The sequence below is a fragment of the Bidens hawaiensis genome, unplaced genomic scaffold (genome assembly GCF_021521415.1).
Source record: "Bidens hawaiensis isolate Kalapana, Puna unplaced genomic scaffold, B.hawaiensis_p1.1 tig00003141_1, whole genome shotgun sequence".
Lineage (NCBI taxonomy): Eukaryota > Viridiplantae > Streptophyta > Magnoliopsida > Asterales > Asteraceae > Bidens > Bidens hawaiensis.
Genome location: NW_027491170.1, coordinates 2,356,894 through 2,380,910, shown reverse-complemented (window position 1 = coordinate 2,380,910; position 24,017 = coordinate 2,356,894). Strand labels below are relative to the sequence as shown.

The window sequence follows — 24,017 nt, the reverse complement described above, 5'->3', positions numbered from 1 at the left end:
ATTCGACAGATGAGCATAGAGAAGCATATCGAACAGGTTTGAAACCAAACTGAACCTCATGTCTGTAATCGGTTTGAGGACCCTCCGCCTATGAAACCATACCAATATGATATTTTCCCTTAACAAACGAAACCAAACAAGTTTAGGGGGGTTTCGACTAGTTTTGACTCACTCGAATTTGACTCCAAACCGACAAGATTTGAGCCCAAGACTAGTATTGTGCACCTCTAGATGAGTAACACCGTGGCATTACGGCAACCTAAGTAAAGATTTGAAAAGGTTTTGTGCTTTTAGGAAGAGTTTATAGAAGTGTTATATATGATTACTGTGTATTTGTTCTTACAGTGTAATACTATTGGAACTAGGGGTTCAAACGAGCCGAGCCGCTCGCGAGCTAATCGAGATCGGCTCATGAAAAGCTCAATCGAGCCAAGCTTAAACGAACCTGAGCCTAAAAGTAAACTCGCTTAATAAACGAGCATGAGCCCTAGCTTCACTTATCTAGCTCAAGCCAGCTCTTGAACCTAAATGAGCATGTTATTTATTTTTTTAATGTATATATATATATATTTATTAATTATTAATTAATATATATAATGTTATGAAAAACAACTAAAATTAACCAAATAATATTATGTTATTTTATATATGAAATTATAATTGAAAAGAAATTTATAAGAATATTTATAAATATATAAAAATTAATTAAAAAAATAGTAACCAAGCTTGAAAATCTACTCACGAGCCAAACTCGAGCTTTGACATTCTGGGCTCGGCTTGTCTCATTTGTACCCCTAATTGGAACCCATGGCTGCAATCTGGCTCAACGGCTAGGTGGCCGGTTCCAAGTCCGACCCCTAGTCCGTGACTTAAAACATAGAGAAAAGCAATAAATTACATAAGGCATTGCATCACTCAGAAACACCATAAACTAATAGTAAAACACAATATTGTTAATCATACTTGGCATAACATCACAATTCGTATATATACATTATTGCACGAAGACACGATCCTCTTTTGCAAAAACCAAGAGCACCAAAGCCAACTTCTTGTTATTAGTCGCACTGTTAAATAGTTAACAAGCGGGCGCCTCGGTTAACTTCATATTGATAGGTGTACACGCACCCGACACTTTTAAAGACGCAAAAAGGCAAGACAATTTTGCTATCATTGGTCTGGCTTTCGTTACTCTTGGAACAAGTGCTTGTTCGTTGCCCAGTGACGGACACTTGTACCCTTCTAAATCGGCTTTTGTGATTAGCACTGCGTCACTTGATGGTGAGGGTGTGGCGGTTGAAGCTGACCGCCATTTTTGTATTCTTGAACGGCCTGTGCAAATAGTCGAGCTCGAGCTTAAACTTGGCTCTTTGACACCCTTATTTTGGGTGGTTTTTTGTTTCTCTTAATGGTCAAATGATAAGCTAAAAAAAATTTAACTTGTAATTTAAACAGGGCTTGCGGCGCAGGTTGTTACCCGTTTGCCTTCTGTCTTGATGTAAAGCACCATATTTTATCGATTAATGTTTACAGTTAAATTACTAAAAAAAATGGTTTATTGGATTTTAATAATCCCTATTGAACAGTATTGGCCGATAATAATCCCTATTCATTTTATCGACACTGGCGGTCCCAAATTTAAAAAAGTTGGCCCACAGTGGTCCCCCGTTAAAAAGGACATAACGGCGTTATACTTTTTTCTAAATTTCAAACTACTGTTTTAGGGATTTTGATCTAAAGGATGGTACGAATCGATTGAGTAAAACTTAGCTCGAAACGGTGATCTAAACGGCTTGAATTTTAATAATTGTAAGTTCGAACACTCGAACTGAAGCATTATTTCGTCGTTTTGGAGCACCGTTTCGAACCAAGTTTACATCAATTGGTTCGTATTCTCCTTCAGATCAAAAGCCCTAAAACATTAATTTGAAAATCGAAAAAAAGTATAAAGCCATTAAGTCATTGGGGACCAATTTTATTAAATTTGGGACCCCAGTGGCGATAAAATGAATAGGGATTATTATCAGCCAATAACACGCAATAGAGATTATTATAATCCAATAAACCAAAAAAAAATTGTAAGAAAAAAAAACAGGTCAAATGGATCGAGCAGATCGCCTCCGAAGTATAATCAAATGCATAAAATCTCCAAATTATTGTATTTATATATTTAGATTATTTCTGGCACAACAGTTTTCATTTTCAAGTATTCTGAAAGACACCAAATTTTTTATTTTTTTTTAATACTTTTTAACCCTTTTTTTTCATTTTTAGGGAGCTAACCTTCCATTGGGACTGAGCCAAGAGCACTCGAGGCCGTCTAGACCGCACGTATTCCAATGCAGAAGCGGGAGTCATGTGCTTGTATTCCACCTGGCACCACATTAAAACTAACTCAATACAACTTCCATAAGTTCAACAAAGATAGTATGTATATATTATATATGGAATAAATATGCAAGTAGGTGGGCCTGGTAGAACAGAAAACTCAGTTTTTATTTATTGTTTTTTTTTATTTTTGGTTTGGTTTTTTCGGATAAACCATTTCGGCTTTGAATGTTTGAGCAGAAAAAAAAAACAAAAAACAAACAAAAAAAATCAGCCCAAAATAACGAATTTTGGTAGGTGTGTTCATCGGTTTATTCGTCTATAAGGTTCGGTTATTTCAGTTTTGATTTTTTTGACCCTAACAGAATCGATCCGAATTACACGTGTTTTAGCGAACTGAGTTCAACTGGTTAAACAGATTTATTTCGCCTATTGGGTTCGGTTATCCGATTAAACCGGTTATTATTCGGTTTATTCGATTGTATGTGGTTGGTCCAAAATAATGAAATTTGGTCTAAAACTTTGGGCCTAAATCTTTTTGTTAACTAAATGATTATTATACACTTGGGTTATACTATTTATTAAATTCATATAAAGTACTTCAAATTAAAAATAAAAATCCACAAATTTTATTCAGATTTTATGAAAACATAAACCGCACTCGTTTAACATACTTTTCAATACCCTAAAAAATGCCCCCTAAAGAATCCCAAGCATCCGTTAACGACCTCTAAGTAGAAGAAGTCATACCCACAAACCGGAACCATGATATTTGGCAACATTTCAATGTGTGTGTGATGACCGACAAATCTACGCATGCTCAGTGCAAGAAATGTGGTCTATATTTCAAACCCGACTCAAACTCAACGTTGAAAAAGCATGCACTGCGGTGAAAAGCACTCCCATTCAAGGTCAAACATCAATAGCCCGCGACAGAAATCTTTGTAATTTTGACATTAATATTGTAATCATTCAATTTGCAAAGTTAGTGATTCAAGAACGTTTGTCATATAGCAACCATGATAACCCGCTTTGACAGCAAATGCTCAAAAAACTCTCCAACCGCTTTACAAACACGTAAGCCGTTCAACTCTTAAACGCCGCTGTTTAAGTTTAAGGAAAGAAGCAAAATATGAATTAGCTTTAGGTTTTGAAAATTTAATAACGCGTGGGGTGCGAACTTAACTGCCAATGTTTGATCGGATTCGTGTAGATCTGACCATATATCGGTAGTTAAGTTCACGCCTGTTTTTAAGTTATCACTTATCAAAACCTAAAATTAATTCCGTTTTTGGTTTCTTTCCATTAACGTAAACAACGACGTCTAAGAGTTGAACAGGTTGCGTGTTGGAGAGTTCTTATAGCAGTCGTTGTCAAACGCGGTTGTCAAGGTTGTTATATGGCAAATGTCCTTGAATCATGAACTTCGCAAATCGATTGATTACAATATTAACGTCAAAATTCCAAAGATTTATTCCAAATATCGGTTTTATGTACATGATTTTTCAAAGTTGGGTTTGAAAAGTATACCACATTTCTTGCACCGAGCACGCGCCGATTTGTCAGTCAGGCGGGCAAAAAAACCTAGTTAACCGAACCGACTGAAACCGAACTGGTTTGAAACCGATTATGTAGAAACCGGTTTGGAACCGATTGAAATCGTAGGTTCAGAACCGTTTGTAATTCTCTCTACCAAAACCGTTTTCAAACTAGTTAACCGATCCAAAACCGACTAAAACCAGTCAAAAATTGATCTCAACCCAAACCAAAACCAATCGTAAACCGGTCAAAAAAACTGGTTTCAACCCAAACCGAAACCAATCATAAACTGGTTTTGACTTTTGTTGACTAAACTAAACCAGTTTCAAACCAAACCTGTTTAGGGTTTGAAACTGGTTTGTGTGCCTCTATCAGTCATCACACATAACGAAATGTTGCCAAATATCACGGTTTCGGTTTGTGGGTATGACTTTTTCTACTTAAAGGTCGTTAAGGATGCTTGGGATTCTTTAGGTGCTATTTTTTAGGGTATTAAAAATGTGTGTTAAACGAGTGCAGTGTTGCGTTTTTGAGGGTAAAATGAGCCAAAAAAAAAAGTAAAAAAACGATTTAAAATGGTAATTCGATTTCTACCTATTAAAAATCAATTTCTAACAGTAATATTAGCTAGACGGCAGTCAAAGTGATTTCAACGATAAAAAACTACAAACCAATCCCAACCTTACGGTTTCAAACCGGTTCGGTTTCTGGGTTGGGTCGGTCAACAGGTTTTTTTGCCCACCTCTAACCCCTATAAAGCTATAACTTAATATAAACAGGGTCGGGTCGGTAAGGTTGTCACAAGAGGCCAAAACTAATACTTATATTTTCCCGTCTAATCCGTAAAAAAAATTAAAAACATAACTGAATCGACTAGTTCGTTAGTAAATTGGTCAAAATTGCCACCTAAAAATACTGTAAAAAAATTAATTTATGTAAATACGAATATATTTACCAAATAACAAAGCACAATTGTTGTGCTCCTTCCCCTACCAGCTTTGCAGTGAACGTATGTGGTCTTGCAACTGGTTGCATTCCCTATAATAAGACGAGACACATTTGTAGTCCACACCCGAATGTACAAAAAATAAAAAACTAAATACAATGGCAGAAATGGTAATTCAGCCCGAAAAAGACATATGAATGGGTCAATTCAGATATATTTTTTATGGGTCAAAAGAGTAAAATAAATATAGATTAAGGAAACGAGACAAAAAAACAATTCTATATTAGGGGTGTTCATCGGTTCGGAAATCGTTTATTCGGTGTGGACATACAGAAATGTGACAGAACTGGATTCAACTGATTAAGCCGATTTATTCGATTCAGTTATCCTCTTATTATTCGGTTTATTCAATTGAACTCGGTTCGGTTATACAAATAAACAAGATTTGGACAACTCGATTTGTTAGGAACAAAAGGCACACACGAACAAGAAATCAAAGCGATAAAGAACACGAGAATTTTACGTGGTTCGGTTGCGGTGTACAACCTACGTCCACGGGGTAATTAGGTTTGTATTATATTGGTGATATATAATAACAAGTACAAGAGACTATTTATAGACCGCATATTATGGCTACTCCCTTGCTAAACAAGCTAGAACCCAATTGGGCCCAATAGGGTTAGGGCCGGCTAAAATAACCTCCCTAACTCCTTTAATATGCAGTTGTCTAAATGTGGGTCCGGGGATACCACATCGCCCAACAATCTCCCACTTGGTGTCTTCGGACCTAGAAATGCACCATCTCTTCTGTACTTCTGTAAATGAAAATCCCTCCTGATCTTCAAACCATCCTAATTACCCTTGTCTCCTCAACATTATTCCTGGAGACCAGCTGAAGCTATGCAAAGCTTCAGCTTATCCAGCACCACACACTTGGTAAACATATCAGCTGGATTTTTAGCACCTGGGATGTTCTTCAGACTGATTGTTCCTTCACTGATCAACCCCCTCACGAAGTGATATCTCATCCCTATATGCTTTGTCTTTCCGTGATACACTGGATTCTTTGCAAGTTTAACTGCACTCTCATTGTCACAGTACAATGAGTAGTCGGGTTGTTGTTTTCCTAATTCTTCAAGAAAAGTCTTCAACCAAACTAGTTCTTTGCTGGCCTCTGCAACAGCCATGTATTCTGCTTCTGTAGTTGACAGAGCCACACTTTTCTGAAGTCTAGACATCCAGCTAACTGCTGTCCCTCCCACTGTGAAAACATACCCGGTAGTGCTCTTGAACGTCCTTTTACAACCACCCAGATCAGCATCTGTGTAACCTCTGAGTATGGCATCCTTTTTTCTGAAACATAACCCCATCTTCTGAGTACCCTTCAAGTATCTAAGTATCCATTTGACAGCCTCCCAATGTTTTTCTCCTGGATCTGACATAAACCGACTAACAACCCCAACGGCATGAGCAACATCTGGTCGAGTGCAAACCATTGCATACATTAGACTCCCGACTGCTGATGCATATGGGACTTTGGTCATCTTCGATCTTTCTTCTTCAGTTTTAGGAGACTGATCTTTGGTGAGCTTCAAATGACTTCCCAATGGAGTATTCCTAGGCTTGGTTCTTTCATCATTCATCTTGAACCTTTCTAACACTTTCCCTATGTATTTTTCCTGGGATAGTGTTAGAGTACCTGCCTTCTTGTTTCTAGTGATGTTCATTCCCAGTATCTGTTTTGCTGCACCCAAGTCTTTCATTTCAAACTCTTGGGACATCTGTTTCTTCAACTTGCTTATTTCCTTCATATCAGATCCTGCAATCAACATATCATCAACATACAACAGTAATATGATATAAGAGTTGTTGAATTTCTTCAGATAACAACAATGATCCATCTGGCATCTTTTAAACCCCGACCTCTCCATGAAATTATCAAACTTCATGTACCACTGTCTAGGCGCCTGTTTCAGACCATACAAGCTCTTCTTTAGTTTGCAGACCCAATTTTCTTTCCCCACAACCCGAAACCCTTCAGGTTGCATCATATAAATGTCTTCTTCAAGATCACCGTGTAGAAATGCCGTTTTCACATCTAGTTGCTCTAGATGTAAATCTTCTGCTGCTACAAGACTTAAAACAAGTCTGATGGTAGTCATTTTCACCACGGGAGAGAAGATTTCATCATAATCAACTCCTCTCTTTTGTTGAAAACCCTTGACCACTAAATGGGCTTTATATCGTTTAGACCCATCATGTTCTTCTTTGACCCTGAAGACCCATTTATTTTGCAACGCTCTCTTATCCTGCGGAAGCTTGACTAAGTCCCATGTCTTGTTCTTTTCTAGAGAGCTCATTTCATCCTTCATAGCATTCTCCCACTGGCGAGAATCCTTCATCTTGACTGCTTCAGAGTAGCTTTCGGGTTCACCGTTTTCTGTCAAAAGAATATAGTTAACTGAAGGATTGGAATGACCGGGACTATACCTTTCTGGCTGTTTAGTAACTCTGGTGGATCTCCTGACCCAATTTTCAGTCTGGTCAGGCTGTTGTGGGATCTCCTCGTCTTCAGACTCTGAACTCCCACTGTCAGAAGTTTCTTCTGACTCATTATTTCCACCAGCTTCAAACTCAGGAACTGTGTCGACTTCAGTTTCTGTAGCGGGTTCCTGAACCGGTTCGGGGATCGGTTCAGATCTCTGGTTTTCAATTTTGAATTCAACCTGTTGCTTCTGAACCCTAGAGTTTGGATTTATCACATCTTTGTACAACTCAGCCTCATTAAATGTAGCATGTTTGCTGCGGACTACTTTTCTGCTTTTCGAGTCCCAAAGCTTGTAGCCCATCTTGTCTGACCCGTAACCAATGAAAACATACTTCTTGGCTTTTGAATCTATCTTGTCAGCATTCGGATCTAGGTCATATGCACTGCACCCAAAAACCTTTAAGTGCTCATAATTAACCGCTTTCCCCTTCCATTCTTCTTGAGGTGTTTTGTAACCCAACGGAACTGATAGACCTCGGTTGATAAGATAGGCAGCAGTTTTAACAGCGTCTGCCCAGAACATTTTAGGGAGCCCTGCATTTATCCTCATACTTCTGGCTCTTTCATTTAACGTTCTATTCATCCTTTCTGCGACTCCATTTTGCTGAGGAGTACCTGGAACTGTATTTATCATCCGAATGCCATGCTCAGCACAAAAGCTAGTGAACTCTGAGCTAATGTACTCCCCTCCATTGTCTGACTTCAAGCACTTTACCTTCAGATCAGATTCAAGTTCAACAGCAGTTTTCCATTTCTTAAAAACATCAAATACTTCAAATTTATTTTTAAGAAAGTAAACCCATACCTTGCGTGTGGCGTCGTCTATGAAAGTCACATAGAATCTCGAGCCTCCCAAGGATTCAACACGTGTTGGTCCGAAAACATCTGAATGGATAAGCTCTAATTTCTGAGCTTTAGGTGCTTTCCCTGTCTTCACAAAAGATACCCTCTTCTTTTTTCCAAAAACACATGGTTCACAGAATTCAGATTCAACCCTTTTAAGATCTGGAAGCTTTCCTCTGGCGACAAGCATCTTCATGCCCTTCTCACTCATGTGGCCGAGTCGTTGATGCCACAACTTTGATAGACTCGGTCCACTCGTTACTGCATTAGCACTACCTGCAGAAACCTCAACCATATACAAAGTACCCCGTTTCTTTCCCTTGGCAATTACCATGCTACCCTTGACGACCTTCCATTGTCCTCCCCCGAATGTTACATCATAACCCTGGTCGTCTAATTGCCCAATGGAAATTAACATTTTTTTCAATTTTGGAATTACCCTGACATCTTTCAATGTCCAAATTGTTCCAAAACTTGTTTTCAAGTCAATATCTCCCAACCCAGTAATTTCCAAGATTTGGTTATTAGCAAGACTTACAGTACCAAAATTGCCCCGTCTGAAATTCTTCATCTTTCTCGAGCTTGAGATAGCATGAAACGACGCACCTGAGTCCATAATCCAGGACTCGACTATATCCTCAATACAGCAGATCAATGCATCATCAGAATCTGATGCTGTTGAGGAGGCAACATTCACTTCTTTCTTGTCTCTGGGTGGTTCTGTACATTGACTTCTGAAATGACCATTCTCATTACAGTTCCAACACTTTATGTCGTTTCTTGTTTTTGAACTCCCCTTTCTGTCTCTTGATTTTGATCTTCCCCTGTTACTTACCCTCTTATCTTTCTTTCTACCTCTTCCCTCAGTACTTAGCAAAGTACTGGATGATTCACCTGCATTCTTTCTCCTGATATCCTCTCCTAGGATCAAGTCACGAATACCCTCGAACGTGAGTTTGGTGGTTCCGGCTGAACCACTAACGGCAGTGACTGTTCCTGACCAACTTTCAGGTAACGAGGACAATAATAGCAAAGCTTGCACTTCATCATCAAATTTAATATCAACAGATAATAACCGGGATATGATAGAATTGAACTCATTTATATGAGAGGTAACAGACGCACCTTCCCGCATACGCGTATTCACCAATTGTCTAATTAAGAATACCTTATTAGACGCGGAAGGTTTCTCGTACATGTTTGACAACGCGGTCATCAAACCCTTAGCAGTGGTCTCATTCACTATATTGAAAGCAACGTTCTTAGCCAACGTGCATCTGATGACTGCTAGGGCTTTCCTGTCTAGATCGGCCCATTCTTCATCCTTCATATTCTCGGGTTTTTGACCTCTCAAACATGGAAGCAAATCTTTCTGGCATAACAAGTCCTCGACTTGCATCTTCCACCATCCAAAATCCTGCCCATCAAACTTCTCGATTCTGATCTTACCGTCCTCAGTCATTATCTTTACCGAGTTTCTAACGGAAGCAACCTGCAATACTGATCAGAACTGTTTGACCTCTTCTGGTGAAAAGACAGATTGTACTGTAGCGCGCACTGTTCACACGCCGGAAACACTGTAGCGGCGGCGGTACTGTAGCGGCGGCTAGGGTTTCTGATTAGGGTTTGGTGGCGACTGGCGGCTGGGGTTTATAGTGTGATCCTTGCTCTGATACCAGTTGTTAGGAACAAAAGGCACACACGAACAAGAAATCAAGGCGATAAAGAACACGAGAATTTTACGTGGTTCGGTTGCGGTGTACAACCTACGTCCACGGGGTAATTAGGTTTGTATTATATTGGTGATATATAATAACAAGTACAAGAGACTATTTATAGACCGCATATTAGGGCTACTCCCTTGCTAAACAAGCTAGAACCCAATTGGGCCCAATAGGGTTAGGGCCGGCTAAAATAACCTCCCTAACTCCTTTAATATGCAGTTGTCTAAATGTGGGTCCGGGGATACCACATCGCCCAACACGATTAGGTTTTTTCTGGTTAAAGATATCGTTTTCAGGTTTTTGTATAACCCTATTGTAAATGACTTTTCTTAAAATAATATATTAGATTATACTGAAATAATACAGTTATCGAAATCATACTGACACACTATTTGTTTACAGAAAGCTAAATTATATAGACAAAATAAAAATGAGTCGAAAGTCGGCAAAAATGTATTTTTTTAGTGCAAAGAAAACTATAACTCATTTCATCCGGAAAAAAAAAGCTAGACTGTTTCTGACATAGTATAATTCTTGTAATCATATTTTACATATATTTATAAAAAAATAGAAAACTTACTTTATTTAGGCAAAAGTTTCCCAACCCGCACATTTTGCTATTGAAAATACTAGCAATGGAAATATTCTTCACTTACTATGAATGAAATTAACTGCTCGATCAATGTCAATAAACGAAGGAGCAAATAGGTAATCTCGGGTTGGAATAACGAGATGGTCTATGCCATGAGCCTGGAAAATAAGACAATGACTGGAAATTAGGTAAACAAGACTATCAACTTCAAGATCTAACATGTATGACGTAACTTCAAGATCTAACATGTATGACGTATTTAATACATGAACCGAAACTAGACTTGTAAGCGAACGCGAACAGGCATGTTCGTGTTCAACTGTTCATTTATTTAAGTTTAATCAAGCAAACAATCGAACACGAATAATAAAAGAACAGGTTTTTCTTGTTCATGTTTGTTAGTTAAGAAAATCAGTGTATCCATTTATGTTTGTTTGTTGAGCGTGTAAACAAATGGTTCGCAAACGTAAATGAACATAATTGGGCATAGATAAAAATGAACATCAGTCCTAAAATATTTATAAAACTATACTAAATTGTAACATGTGATATTTCAAATTCATAAAACTAGACTAAATGGTAACGAGCCTAAAAAAATTAAATGATTATATAACAAACAAACATACACTAGCAAACTTATAAGTAAACAAATGAGCAGTAACAATAACAAACAAAATTCACGAAAACAAATAAACGAACGAGACATTAGACATGTGTTCATGTTCGCACGTGTGTTTGTTTATTAAAGAAATGATTGTAAACAAACTTCCCGCCAAGCAGTTCACTGTACATTCAGTTCGTTTACAGGCCTAGCCGAGTAAGGCTGGGATGACCCACAAACGCTTTTTGTCCACTTATATTTTGAATAACAAAAGATGATTAGTGCTGATACAAAAACAATACATATGAAGTTGGGGATGCGTTTGCAAAACAATGATTTTCTATTAAAAATTTTGAAGCGTAAAAATAAAAAATCACGGGTCCACCATTGTACCATCCTAGGAAGACATGAATAATACCCTGTAAAGTTTATGGATGATCAGAACCATACACCCAATTTTAACCGAAACTAGGTTGAACAAAGACATTATGCTCAAAATATTAATAGCATAATTATACTAACAGACACTTACGTGTATAAGGAAGTGGGGACCAAAGTTTCATAAGGCTTCGTTGAGGGAAATGACACCACCGACACCAAGCTGCTTCAATCGAGGAACATCCTTTGGAAATGGAACAGCACCCAACAAAAGAAACTAAAAGAATATGACAAATAAATATGTTTAAAACTATAAAATACATATGATAAAGAAAATAATATTGTACAATAATTTAATTTACAGGGTTGATGAAAACAAGAAAATCATGCTCCTTACCAAAACCAAAATGCAAATGACTAGTCAACAAGAGTGTTTGGATGCATGTAGAATTGATTATATAATTTAAGTTAAAATCAGTTTTCAACTAAACGAATTTGAAAAGCAAACATGTTTAAAACAGCATATTACATAATATCAAGTAGTCTTATCAGTTTACTTTAAAGGATTAATTAAAACAATAAAATCATACTCCTTATCCAAATCAGAATGCAAATAGCTTGTAACAAGAGTGTTTGGATGTGTGTTCAGTTGATTATATAAATTCAAATTTTAATTAATCAATTTTTATGTTGGTGTAAGCTGATAATAAATCTGATTTTCTGATTATCTAGGTTCAAAATTATCTGGTTTCAAGAATCATATTAAAATGATATAAGGATAACACAACTGAGATAATGTGTAGCATTTCTAATCTGTTCGCCAACTTTAACCAACGGGTAATCTGGTTCTGGTAGGCCTGTAAGCGTACCGTTTGGCGGGAAAGTTGTTTGTTTTAACAAACAAACATGAACACATGTCCTGTTCGTCCATTTACATTCATGAACTGCATTTACGTTTGTGAATGCCTGTTTACCTTCGTTATTTAAATCCGTTTACGTTCATTTATGTTAATTAGTTTAAATCTAGGCCTGTAAACGAACCAAGCGTTCAGTGAACCGTTCTGCGGAAAGTTCGTTTAAGTTCATTCATTTAATACCCGAACGAACAAGAACTAAAGTCTTTGTACATTTAGACATTTAGTTGTATGAACGAACAAAAACACGTATCATTCATTTATGTTTGTGAACGTTCGTTTTTGTGCATTAAGTTATGTTTGTTACTTTACGTCTATTTAAGTTCGTTTGTTAACCTTTTAGGCCCAACACATTGCTGTTTACATTTACTTTAAATTGGTTTTAGCTCACTTATTATCACTCGTCTATGTTTAACTATATTCATTCTCGAATCTATACCGTTAACAAACGAACTTAAATGAACATGAACATATATTCATTTTCTTAACAAACGCATGACTCGTTTAAATGTCCATGTCAATCTTCTGTTTGGTTACTTCATTCATGTTTCTGTTTTAGTTCAGTCGTCAATATATTACAATTTAGTCTAGTTTTAATAATTTTTTTAAACTCGATCACAGCAATATTTTAATCAAACAAATGGCATCTTACAATATACAAACCTGATCGATTTTTTCCCACCATCGGAACTCGGCTTGCATCTTATTCCTACAAACATTATACAACAGCGTAGGGTAAAACAGGATCCGAGCTCCAGCTCCAACCAACACTCTCTTCGCATCCACCGCAACAATCTGCCGACTATAATTACTATAATCAACTATCTGTTTCTCACTTTTCACATCCAATACATCATCCAAATCCTCGATCTTCATGTCACCGAACAGAATCAAACCCGTAACTCTCAAAATCAACACGGTCGATTTAATTAAATACCCATTACTGTATAAACCCTAGAAGATTCAATTGAGCTGTGGAAAGTATAATTGAAACCAAATTGGGGAAGAAATTGATGAACTGAAAGTGGGTTTTGGTGGGTTTGATCTAATTTATACTAATTTGTGCATAAATCACTAAATCAGTCAAACTTTAACTAAAACCCTAGAAGATTAAATTGAGCTGTGGGAAGTAAAATTGAAACCAAATTGGGGTAGAAATCAATGAATTAAAAGTGGGTTTGGTGGGTTTTATCTAATTTGAACGAATTTGTGCATAAATCACTAAACCAGTCAGATTTTAACTGAAACCCTAGAAGTTTAAATTGAGCTATAGAAACCAAATTAGAACCATATTGGGGAAGATTTTGATGAATTAGAAGTGGGTTTTTGTGGGTTTAATCTAATTCGAACGAATTTGTGCAGAAACCAACATTTTTAGTGGAAACCCTAGGAATATTAAATTGAGCTGTGGAAGGTGAAATTGGAACCAAATAGGGGAAGAAATTGATGAACTGGAAGTGGGTTTTGAAGAACTGAAACTGGGTTTTAATGGGTTTGAACAAATTTGAACGAATTTGGTGGGTTTGAGCAAATTTGAACGAATTAATGCAGAAACCCTAGGAATATTAAATTGAGCAGTGGAAGGTGAAATTGGAACCAAATTGGGGAAGAAACTGATGAATTGGAAGTGGGTTTTGGACGAATTTGATGTTTGATTTGTGAATTTGAACGAATTTGATCGAATTTGTGTGAATTTGGGCAAAAATCAGTGAGATTTGGAGTGATTTGGGGGAAAGTGATGAAATGGTGTGAAGGTTTTTGGATATGTAAATTGACCTTTGATGATGGGTTATTTACGAAATAACCTGATGTGACTAGAGGATATGATAGAATATGCTATGACGAAATGGATAATTTGGGTATTATTATTGTTTTAATATGTTACTTATTTGTGTGTTGTTTTTGACACGTGTTAATTTTTGATTGGGAGTAAAATGTGTTTAGACACGTGGGGTTTTGTAATTGGATTATTTGAATATATCAAAGAAAGAAAATGAATATGGAGTTTTTAAGTTATGAAAGGGAAAACGAAATTTTATCAAAGAAAGAAACGAAAGTTTATCAATTTTAAATTTTGTTAAATATGGAAATATACTATTGAATTTATGAGTTAGGTAAATATGTATTTAAAAACTTAGAAAAAGAAAAAATATATAATGAATAATGTAATTTAAGTCAGAAATATATCAATTTTTTTAACGGTTAATTTTTTTCTATATCACTTCTCAAGTAAGACTAGAACTTACAACTTTTTGATTGAATATCATACATAATTTCCATTAGACCAAGTTAATGTATTGTATAATATTATTATAATACGAAAATGTTATAACATTAATGTAAAAGGTCAACCTAATCCCCCATTCTATGAAAAAATATTTAAATTAAATGCGTCACTTCTCTCGTCCAATTAATAACCATTTCTAAAAAGACTTTTACATATCTATTTTGTCCTCTCCATGTATCATCTATTCAATTACCACAAAACCACTCCTTTTACTTATAGTCTTAGTCGTCGAAATTTTTAACTTAACCATATCGGCGCATAAAAACCGAAACTTTGTTTTTAGTAGGATTGAGTTTGCTATCCAAAAGATGGTTGCGGCGCAGCTTGTTGCCCGCTTACCTGCTACTTCATTATAAATCATTTGGATGTTTCTATGATATTAAATGCATATCCGACTGCTTCTGTGTGAATAAACACAATAGATTTCCCGGAAAATAAAAAACTTAACCATTAGATTAATCATTAATGAATTCTCTACACTTGTTCAATCATTTTAGTAAAGCGTGAGGATTTATGTAAGACATCAATGAATTCTCTTCACCCTTGTTACCTTTGATAGGATAATATATGTTTAACATCAATGCAAAAGGTTAACTTAATTCTACATTCTGTGATAGAGTATATAATCAAAACTTTAATTTAAATGATTTTTTAAAAAACGGATCAAACTTCACACTTGACCAGAAAACATGTGTTATACTTAAATATCTTTATAAGGGAAAATAAGACACCATCACAACAAGCTTTGAACCAATGTGGTAACATTTACCACTTAATAGAGTAATAGACCCATGCTTATTTTGTGTTTAATTTAATATTAATTAATAAAAAGTATATGGTTCCTATAGGCAGTTGTGTAAGTGATTTTGTGATTTACAGGTAGTAAAAATCAGATAATAATGTAGATTAACCTATACATTGATAGTGCCATTAGCAATGTTTTAAAAACCGGTACGTACCGGCCGGTTTAACCGGTTATACCGGATTTCGTTAAGGCACCCAGTATTTTTAAGTGGTTTGCTAAAACGTCGTACCGCCGGTTTTGCCGAAAATACCGGTTTAAACCGGCAAACCGGTTTTAAAACCAAGAGATTTTTGTATATTTTTAGCGACCCATATATTTTTAAACACAACTTTTAACCTAGTTGATAAAATTAAAATGAGCAGACACACTAAAAAACGATTCGTTAATCAACTAATTTTGAATCTTCCAAATCCAAAGTTGGTTCTTTACAACTTTTATAATTGATTAATTTCATACATAAAATAAAACTTCATATTTGACTCGATCATTATTTATATGTAATGTTTTGTTTGATTCATGTGTAATGTTTATCAATGTACTTTAGGATTATTTTTTGAGTCGAGTTTGTATTTATATGAAATGCAATGTTTATTATTTTTTAGAAGGTAAACTATTTAACCCGGTTGAACCTTTCGATACATCCCGGTTCAACCGGTTGTACCATTTTTAAACCAAATCTGGTACGAGTAAAATACCAGTTTTTAAAACATTGGCCATTAGTGCCCTTTCCCCTAATAATCAAAGTTTTTTTTAACGAGATATAATCTCAGGTGTAAATATACCATTTCAGGGTTATGTCCAAGGTTAACTCCTTGATCGGTGTGATATCGTGCCTGCAGACGCACTGATAAAATCCGTAAACCCTCCCTATCAAATTCATACCCGAGATGAAAACCAGATTCGTCCATTCACCCGGATGTAATTTAAACCGGCTCAATTAGAAATCAAAATAATCATAGATAACTAACTGTTTTATAACAAACAGCTAAAACGGGTCGGGTGAAATCCGGAACCTTCCAGCGTAACGAATTAATGATATAAATAGGGTTTTTTCTGAACTTGTTACTCGTATTCGTATTCAATTCATCAGTGGTTTCTTTCTCTTCAAGATAACTGAATCCAAATGTCTTCTCCCGCAGAGTAATAATAATCTATCCTTACATTTCTACGATTGCTTCATATTCATTGATTCGTAGTACTTTCAGTTCATGTACTTAATATCGTTGATCTACTGTCAAATTTCACTCATATTGCTAGTATAGATGATTGAATTGTGTAAATTATGATTGAATTTAGGTTTTGATTGGTTAATTGGAGTGTTTAATTTGAAAATATGTAATCTAGGTTTAGCTGATCAGCTTGTTTCGTTTCATTATTCAGCTGTTTAGCATTTGTAATTTGAACCGTTGATGTAAATTCGTGTAGAGCTTTGAATATGTTTGTTTAATATCATTTTCTAAGGATCTCATGTTAAATTGACTTGATTTGTAAATCTGCGTGTTATTTGAGTTGTATAGATAATTGAATCCTGTGTATTTTGTTTGAATTTAGGTTTTGAAGGAGTTTTGTGTTGAATAACCGTTGATTATTGTGTTATTCGTAGTCACAGGATTCAGTTATCTACACAACTCAAATAACACGCAGATTTACAATCCAAGTCGATTTGCCATGCAATCCTTAAAAAATGATATTAAACAACTTCAAAACTACGAATAACACAATAATCAACGGTTATTCAACACAAAACTCCTTCAAAACCTAAATGCAAACAAAATTTTTGAAGTTAATTGTGGCTAATTGGAGTGTGTGATTTGAATTTCTAATCTAGGTTCAGCTAATAAGCTTGTTTAGTTTCATTATTCAGCTGTCTAGCATTTGTATATCGAACCGTTGATTTGTAGTCTCCGTTCATGTAAATTAGCATAGAGCTATTATTCAAGGATCTAGCGTCAAATCGACTCGTATTGTTATGAGTTGTATAGGTGATTGAATCGTGTAAATTGTGTTTGATTTTAGGTTTTGAAGGATTTTATGTTGATTGACTGCGGATTATGTGCCAATTGGAGTGTGTAACTTGAATATGTAATTTAGGTTTAGCTAATAAGCGAGCTGGCGTGTGTAATTTGAATTTGTAATCTAGGTTCAGCTAATAAGCTTGTTTAGCTTCATGATTCAGCTGTCTAGCATTTGTGTATTGAACTGCAAAGCAATGTGCGATTGCTAATTATAATATCGGAAATTTGAGGAAAAAGTGCTTACTAGTATAGGAGGTTATGCAGATGCACAAAATTGTGGAATCTGCACATTTGTAGCATGGTTTATCTATATGTATAGCTTCTATATGTTACATGAGATTGTGGAGTATTACAAATCAATACCTTAGTGTATAAGTTATTGAAATCTAAGGAAGGAATTGAGCTTAGATGCCACAAGGGGTATACTTCATGATTTTGTTCTTCTCATGAAGTATTGAAACCATAGGGCCTAACTATTTCAATTGGAAAGATTTTTGGATTATGCTTTCAAAGTTATGTATTTTCACATAATTTGTATGGATTTGTATTCATTATTACATTATGAATACGTTTGAAACAATCATACTGGTCAAAGTGAAGAAATAATTGAAAATAGGATATGATGGCAGACTATAGATATAAAGTTTAAGTATACAGGATCTTATAACTTTTTGACTGAAGTTATGCTTATCGGTTCTATGAAGGATGATTCGACTAAAGCTGATACTAATGGCTGCAGCTGCGTGCCTTTTGTGTTGATAATGTTTCTTTATTCTGTGATTAGATGCTTAAAAAATGAAACATTGTTAGTTGTTACTTTGAAAGGAGCATGCCACAAAAGAAAATATGTGAAATGCAAAGGTTTAATATCAATTTGCAATGTTCAATCTAGTCTTTTATCATTAATGTCACTCTAGCTGTTATGCCACTCATATAAGATACAGGATATCCAGTAACTAATAGACGTCTCACAGATAATGACCGTTAGTTAGTTATAAAGAGTTATAAAATTTGGAAAATACGTATTTGAAATGAATACAAGATGGTGATAACTAGATATGGCATTCAATGATGGAAGTATGGTACATATCAAACCTCCACAACAAATGAATGCAAGGTTGATCTAATTTTGAATGTCTTACATTTTACTTCAAAAGTGCTAAGAGCAATTCTAATTTAGAGATATTTACTATTTACGACATAGACAGTACTATATAACACTTTGGCTTGCGTGATTAAACGCTTATCAATTTTGAGCTTGAATTCCAATACTCGTACATTTGAAAAACAAGTGGACCGTTTGTTGAAGGGAGGGTTTATTGGGTCGTTTGTTATTTCAAACGGATCAAATGTGTCATATAATGAATTTTAGTTTAAAGAGAAACCGGTCGTATTTTATTGTGGGCATTTAATATGTGGTCGGATTTTTCTTTATTAATGCACTGATCTTTATTTACCATGTTTTCAGATGGTACAATTCACTCCCACCTATCAGCAAGGCGTATGGGACTATATGTTTGCTAACTACAACAGCAGCTACACTAAAGTTATTGCCAATCTATTATATTGCATTGCTCCATGAGGAGGTCTTTTATCGTTTTCAGGTACGAGTTCTCTTTTGGATTGATGAAAAAAATTAGAGGTGACAAATGCGACCCATTTACTTTAGAAGACCGATTTCGGTTCTTTAAAATGGCGTTCAACCATTATTCAGCCATATTGTTTCTGTTTCACGCATATGTGAGGTCTAAAATCTTGAAGGGGTTCATGGTTATTTATAAAAAGAAAAAGTTTGTGATAATGGACATATAAAAAGAAAAGGTTTATGGGTTGCTGAATGTTGATGTGGCATAACATGGCGACTTTATAAACCCTTAAAATTTTATGACAGTGATGCTCTTATTATGTTATTGTTTTTTTCTGCCCGTAATTATGATTAATGCATTATTACTTATAATCAAATATAAAATTGGACATAATCAAATATAAAATTGGACAAAAAGGTGTTTGTGGGTCAACGGTCAGCCCAATGTGACCCTTACCAAAACTTATCCGTTCTAACCCGAACCTTTTTGGACCTGTTCTGTTCATTTTGCCATCTCCAAGTTTAAGCAATAATCATTATATTTTGAGTAGGGGTATGTATACGAGCCGAGCCTGAGCTCGTCTAGGCTTGAGAGCTTATTAACTTACGAGAGCTCGAGCTCGAGCTCGGCTTAGCTTGGCTTGTTTATTAGTTTGTTAATTATTTATTATGTATTTTAATTATAACTTTTATATATAAGTATACGAGAGCTCGATTTCGGCTCAGCTTGGCTTGTTTATTATTTTGTTAATTATTCATTATGTATTTTAATTATAACTTTTATATATAAATATACGAGAGCTCGATTTCGGCTCAGCTTGGCTTGTTTATTATTTTGTTAATTATTCATTATGTATTTTAATTATAACTTTTATATATAAATATAATAAAATAAGTATATTTATATAAGTAAAATGTATATAAATATAGGCTCGTTTAAGCTAGCGAGCCGGCTCGAGCTCGGGCTCAAGGTGGTTTAAGTTTGGCTCAATGAGCGCTTAGTGAGCCGATCTCGAGTAGTTCACGAGCGGCTTGGCTCGTTTACACCCCTAATTTTGAGTCTCACAATAACTGTAATTTGTTTGTTTAAAAATCATCACCATAATTAATATTTCAGGTATGGAGACTGCTTACAAACTTCTTCTTTCTTGGCCCTTTCTCTATCAATTTTGGGATCCGCTTACTAATGATGTAAGTAATTTATTAATTTAATCATGACACATGTTCATGTATATTGAGTTGAATTGGGCAATGCTTATTGCTTGATTTCTGATTTCTTTAATTTGTTTTCTATTAGAGCAAGATATGGAGTTCAATTGGAAAGCGGGCCTTTTAATAGGCGTACAGCAGACTTCTTGTGGATGATGATATTTGGTTCTTTAACACTTTTGGTATGTAAAAAATTGAAGTTACGTTATTATGATGAAACTCATTTATATGATTATATTTGAGTATTGTGAGGGCATAAGTTGATGTAAGAGTGACAATGCGGGTCAGGCCAAAAAACTAGTGGTGTGCAAAGAAACCGAACACCGAACCGTATCTTTAACCGGAAAAAACCAACCAAATCGTGAATTGGGTTTTCGGTTCGGTTTGGTTCATAACCGTATCTGTTCGGTTTGGTTCATAACCGTATCTGAATTGTGAATTTGGTTTTCGGTTCAACAAATCTTGCTAATTGGATAACCGAATCGAATAGTAACCGGTTTAATTGGATAACCGAACTGATGAACACCCCTACAAAAACAGCTCATTTTCGTGTATTTTTTAAAGTTTGTAAATCATTAATATATAAAATATGATTAAAGAAATAAGATACTACATAAGAAACTATAATCTTTTTAATTGCTAATTTGTATTAAAAATTTTAAATTGATAGAAATGGTTCATGGTTATAAATTTATAATACATATACATACTTTACGTAGTTACATATTATCAATAAATTGTAACTAGTTAATTTGGTTTACATGGCCAGTGGTAAGCCAAACCGAACCGAATCGAACTAAATCAATATTAAACCGACCGAGTTGCTTGCTTTTGGGCGGTTCTCGGTTTCAACAGTTTATGAAAACTCCTATCTTTAACCGTGTTTGAAATAATACTTGGCTATATGCATTGAGTTTATTGTATTGCATGGTTTTAAAGACCTCAAGTCACTTTCTCTCTGTAGTTTTTTTAACTGCAATTATATCTGGTTTTATAGGTATTATCATTAATTCCTTACGTTGAGTCATACTTTTTGGGGGTGTCACTTGTTTTTATGCTCCTGTACGTGTGGAGCAGGGAATTCCCAAATGCCAACATCAACATTTATGGCCTCGTTCAACTAAAGGTATGTTCGTCTTTTTGTAAACTTTATTTTAATTAGCATAAATCAATATAAGGGATTTTCACTTAAAACATTTTTTGCATTGCGCTCATGCAAAGTTAATTTTTTTTTTTATTTTAATAAAAGTAAGGTATCTCAGTCATTTCAAAGGCACTTAACTGGAAAAACTAATGCCCATTCATTTTCAAGTTTTAGACATGCATGTAGTTTTTCAAACTTAAGTAGTTAAGCACCAAACTTGCAATTTGGGCAAACGATAGGGACATTCGAGAGTTAACTCCATTAAAATCACAGACTTGCAGCATGTTTCTTTAAATGAACATTATTTTATGGAATTCGGTTATGACATTATTTTTATATATTTATATTTGTTACGCGATGGGTTAATATAATTATTATAATATGTTTAGTGTTCCAAAATGATAACGAGTTCATGAAATTTGGACAGGAAAATACCAAATTTTTTTTACCTTTTTGACTTATATATTTTTTTAGCAAATTAGTTTAATATATCACTACTTCACCTGCTGAAGATAAATATGGGCCAAATTGACACCTCTACCTAGACCCTACATATATTAGGACCCGGTTGACCACAGATTTGACCTTTAGGGCTGAATAAGTTAACCTGTGTTCGACACTATTTGCAGGCATTCTATTTGCCATGGGCTATGCTCGCTATGGATGTAATATTTGGTTCACCAATTGGCCCTGATCTATATGGCATCATTGCCGGCCACATGTACTACTTCTTAACGGTTTTACATCCTTTAGCTGGAGGAAAGTTCATCCTGCAAACTCCGAAGTGGGTGTATCCTTATTTTTATTATTATTCTTGCATAATAGCTTATAAATGGGCGGGTTGGGTGATAGTCAAAACGGTGTGGGTTGAAAAGTCCGTTTTTAGTAAGGGTCCGGGACCCATTTTATGCTTTATTATATACGTAATTCATAGGTTAATTACAATTACAGTTTAGGCAAATTTCATGAAATAGAAACGCGGATTTTAGATACCAACTTTAAATTAGGGGCAAAATTGGAAAACCAACCTGCAAGTTATTACCGATTTTAGCCACAAACCTTATTTTATCTGCAAATTGTTGACTGCTTGATGCTAGATGACACGTGGTGTGTGCCACTTCAACAATCTTTGAAAAATAAAAATTAGCCCGGTTGAAAATCGAGTGACAATAAAAGGTAACTTGACTGTTAAAATCGGTAATTAAATGTAAGTTTTTTTTACGCCTAATTTTTTGGTTGCTAAAATCTAGGGGTGTGCAAGAAACCGAAAAAACCGATTCGAAACCAAAAAATAAAAAATTTCCAACCGAAAAAACCGAACCGAAACAAAAACCGACGGTTTGGTTTTATGTTCTTGTAAAAACCGAAACCGAACTAACAGTTCGGTTTTTATTTTGAATGTAAGAATAACCGAAAATACCTAACCGAACCGAATTCCTAACTTTTTTTTATTTATATATTAAGTAATTTATAAGAATTTAATAAAATATGTAACTCAAATATTTTTGGTCAAATATGTAATAGTCTATTAGTTAACAATTAACAAAATTATTTATACCTATATTCATTATTTTTGGCCAACTTTTTTTCAGCCTAAAAATTTTCAAGCTCATATGGAAAAAACTGAAACCGAACTGAAACCAAAACGAAAGCCGAAACCGTAAAAACCGAAACTGAATGGTTTCAAAAAATCCAAAAACCGAGGTTTTGGTTTTCGGTTTGGTTTTAGCTCAAAACCGCAACACGCACACCCCTAATAAAATCAGTAATAAATGTAAAGCGTGTTTCTATTTCCCGCACTTTGTCCATACACTATGCACTCAAAATGCATTATGGGTGATTTTCAAGTTTCAACTCGTTTGACATGTTCTTTTCGCTTAATTTCTTATTTGACCTGTTTGGGATTGACAGGTAAGTAAATGGGTATAAATTACCACTGCTAATGCAACATTAATTTTATGTGAAATTTCTTAACTTGATACTGCTTAGACATAAAATAGTTGCGAAGTACAGAATCGGAGCTCCTGCATACACCCCGACCCAACCAGCTAGCAACACGAGTGGGGCGTTTAGAGGAAGATCTTACCGTGTTGGTGGTTGATTTTTATGTTATTCGTTCAATTGTGTTCTTACACCATGTTTATGTTCGTTGATGTTTGCTTGTTTATGTTTGTTCACTTTTAATACTTTTTAATAACTTTTTTAATCTTATCATACATCATCATCATCGTACTCAGTATATCCCACCAATAGCAAAGCTATGGTAGGGTCTGAGGAGGGTAAGATGTAAACAGCCTTACCTCTACCTCATAGGGATAGAGAGGCTGCTTCCGGTGAGACCCCCGACTCGATAGTAGTTTTGCATCAAGCCTTGGACATAAAGCACATAGCACTCAATCATCGGGATACCGGCTGATTGGTGCATGTACTCTCGTCTTTCGGCTATCAAAACATAATTTTATCATACAAATTTAAGCAAAAATATTAAATATAATACAAAAACATAAATGAGTATTATGTGACCAATTTATATGTAAAATTAACATATGAACATGAATG

At 35.1% G+C, this 24,017-nt stretch overlaps 1 protein-coding gene and 1 pseudogene across 2 annotated transcripts; one reads left to right on the top strand and one right to left on the bottom strand.

Annotated features, from left to right (window-relative positions):
* Positions 1-789: 789 nt before the first annotated feature.
* LOC143622494 (phosphatidylglycerophosphate phosphatase PTPMT2-like) lies at positions 790-13,584 on the bottom strand (annotated as a pseudogene). Its single transcript, XR_013151719.1, has 6 exons — positions 13,077-13,584; positions 11,650-11,776; positions 10,585-10,678; positions 4,823-4,905; positions 2,284-2,373; positions 790-1,332 (listed from the first exon to the last, which is right to left on the bottom strand). The product of XR_013151719.1 is annotated as a phosphatidylglycerophosphate phosphatase PTPMT2-like (transcript).
* Positions 13,585-16,568: 2,984 nt separating this feature from the next.
* On the top strand, positions 16,569-23,559 carry LOC143622434 (derlin-1-like). Its single transcript, XM_077093582.1, has 7 exons — positions 16,569-16,645; positions 18,989-19,124; positions 20,223-20,296; positions 20,403-20,496; positions 21,312-21,440; positions 22,088-22,248; positions 23,448-23,559. Exons 1-7 carry the CDS (start codon positions 16,629-16,631, stop codon positions 23,557-23,559), a joined length of 723 nt encoding a protein of 240 aa, XP_076949697.1. The 5' UTR covers positions 16,569-16,628.
* The last annotated feature ends 458 nt before the right edge of the window (positions 23,560-24,017 follow it).

Bases quoted from the DNA above. Each gene is read 5' to 3' on its own strand.
- LOC143622434 (XM_077093582.1), top strand. The intron at 20,297-20,402 runs GTAAGTAATTTA...GTTTTCTATTAG, and splicing joins GGGATCCGCTTACTAATGAT to AGCAAGATATGGAGTTCAAT. The intron at 20,497-21,311 runs GTATGTAAAAAA...CTGGTTTTATAG, and splicing joins TTGGTTCTTTAACACTTTTG to GTATTATCATTAATTCCTTA.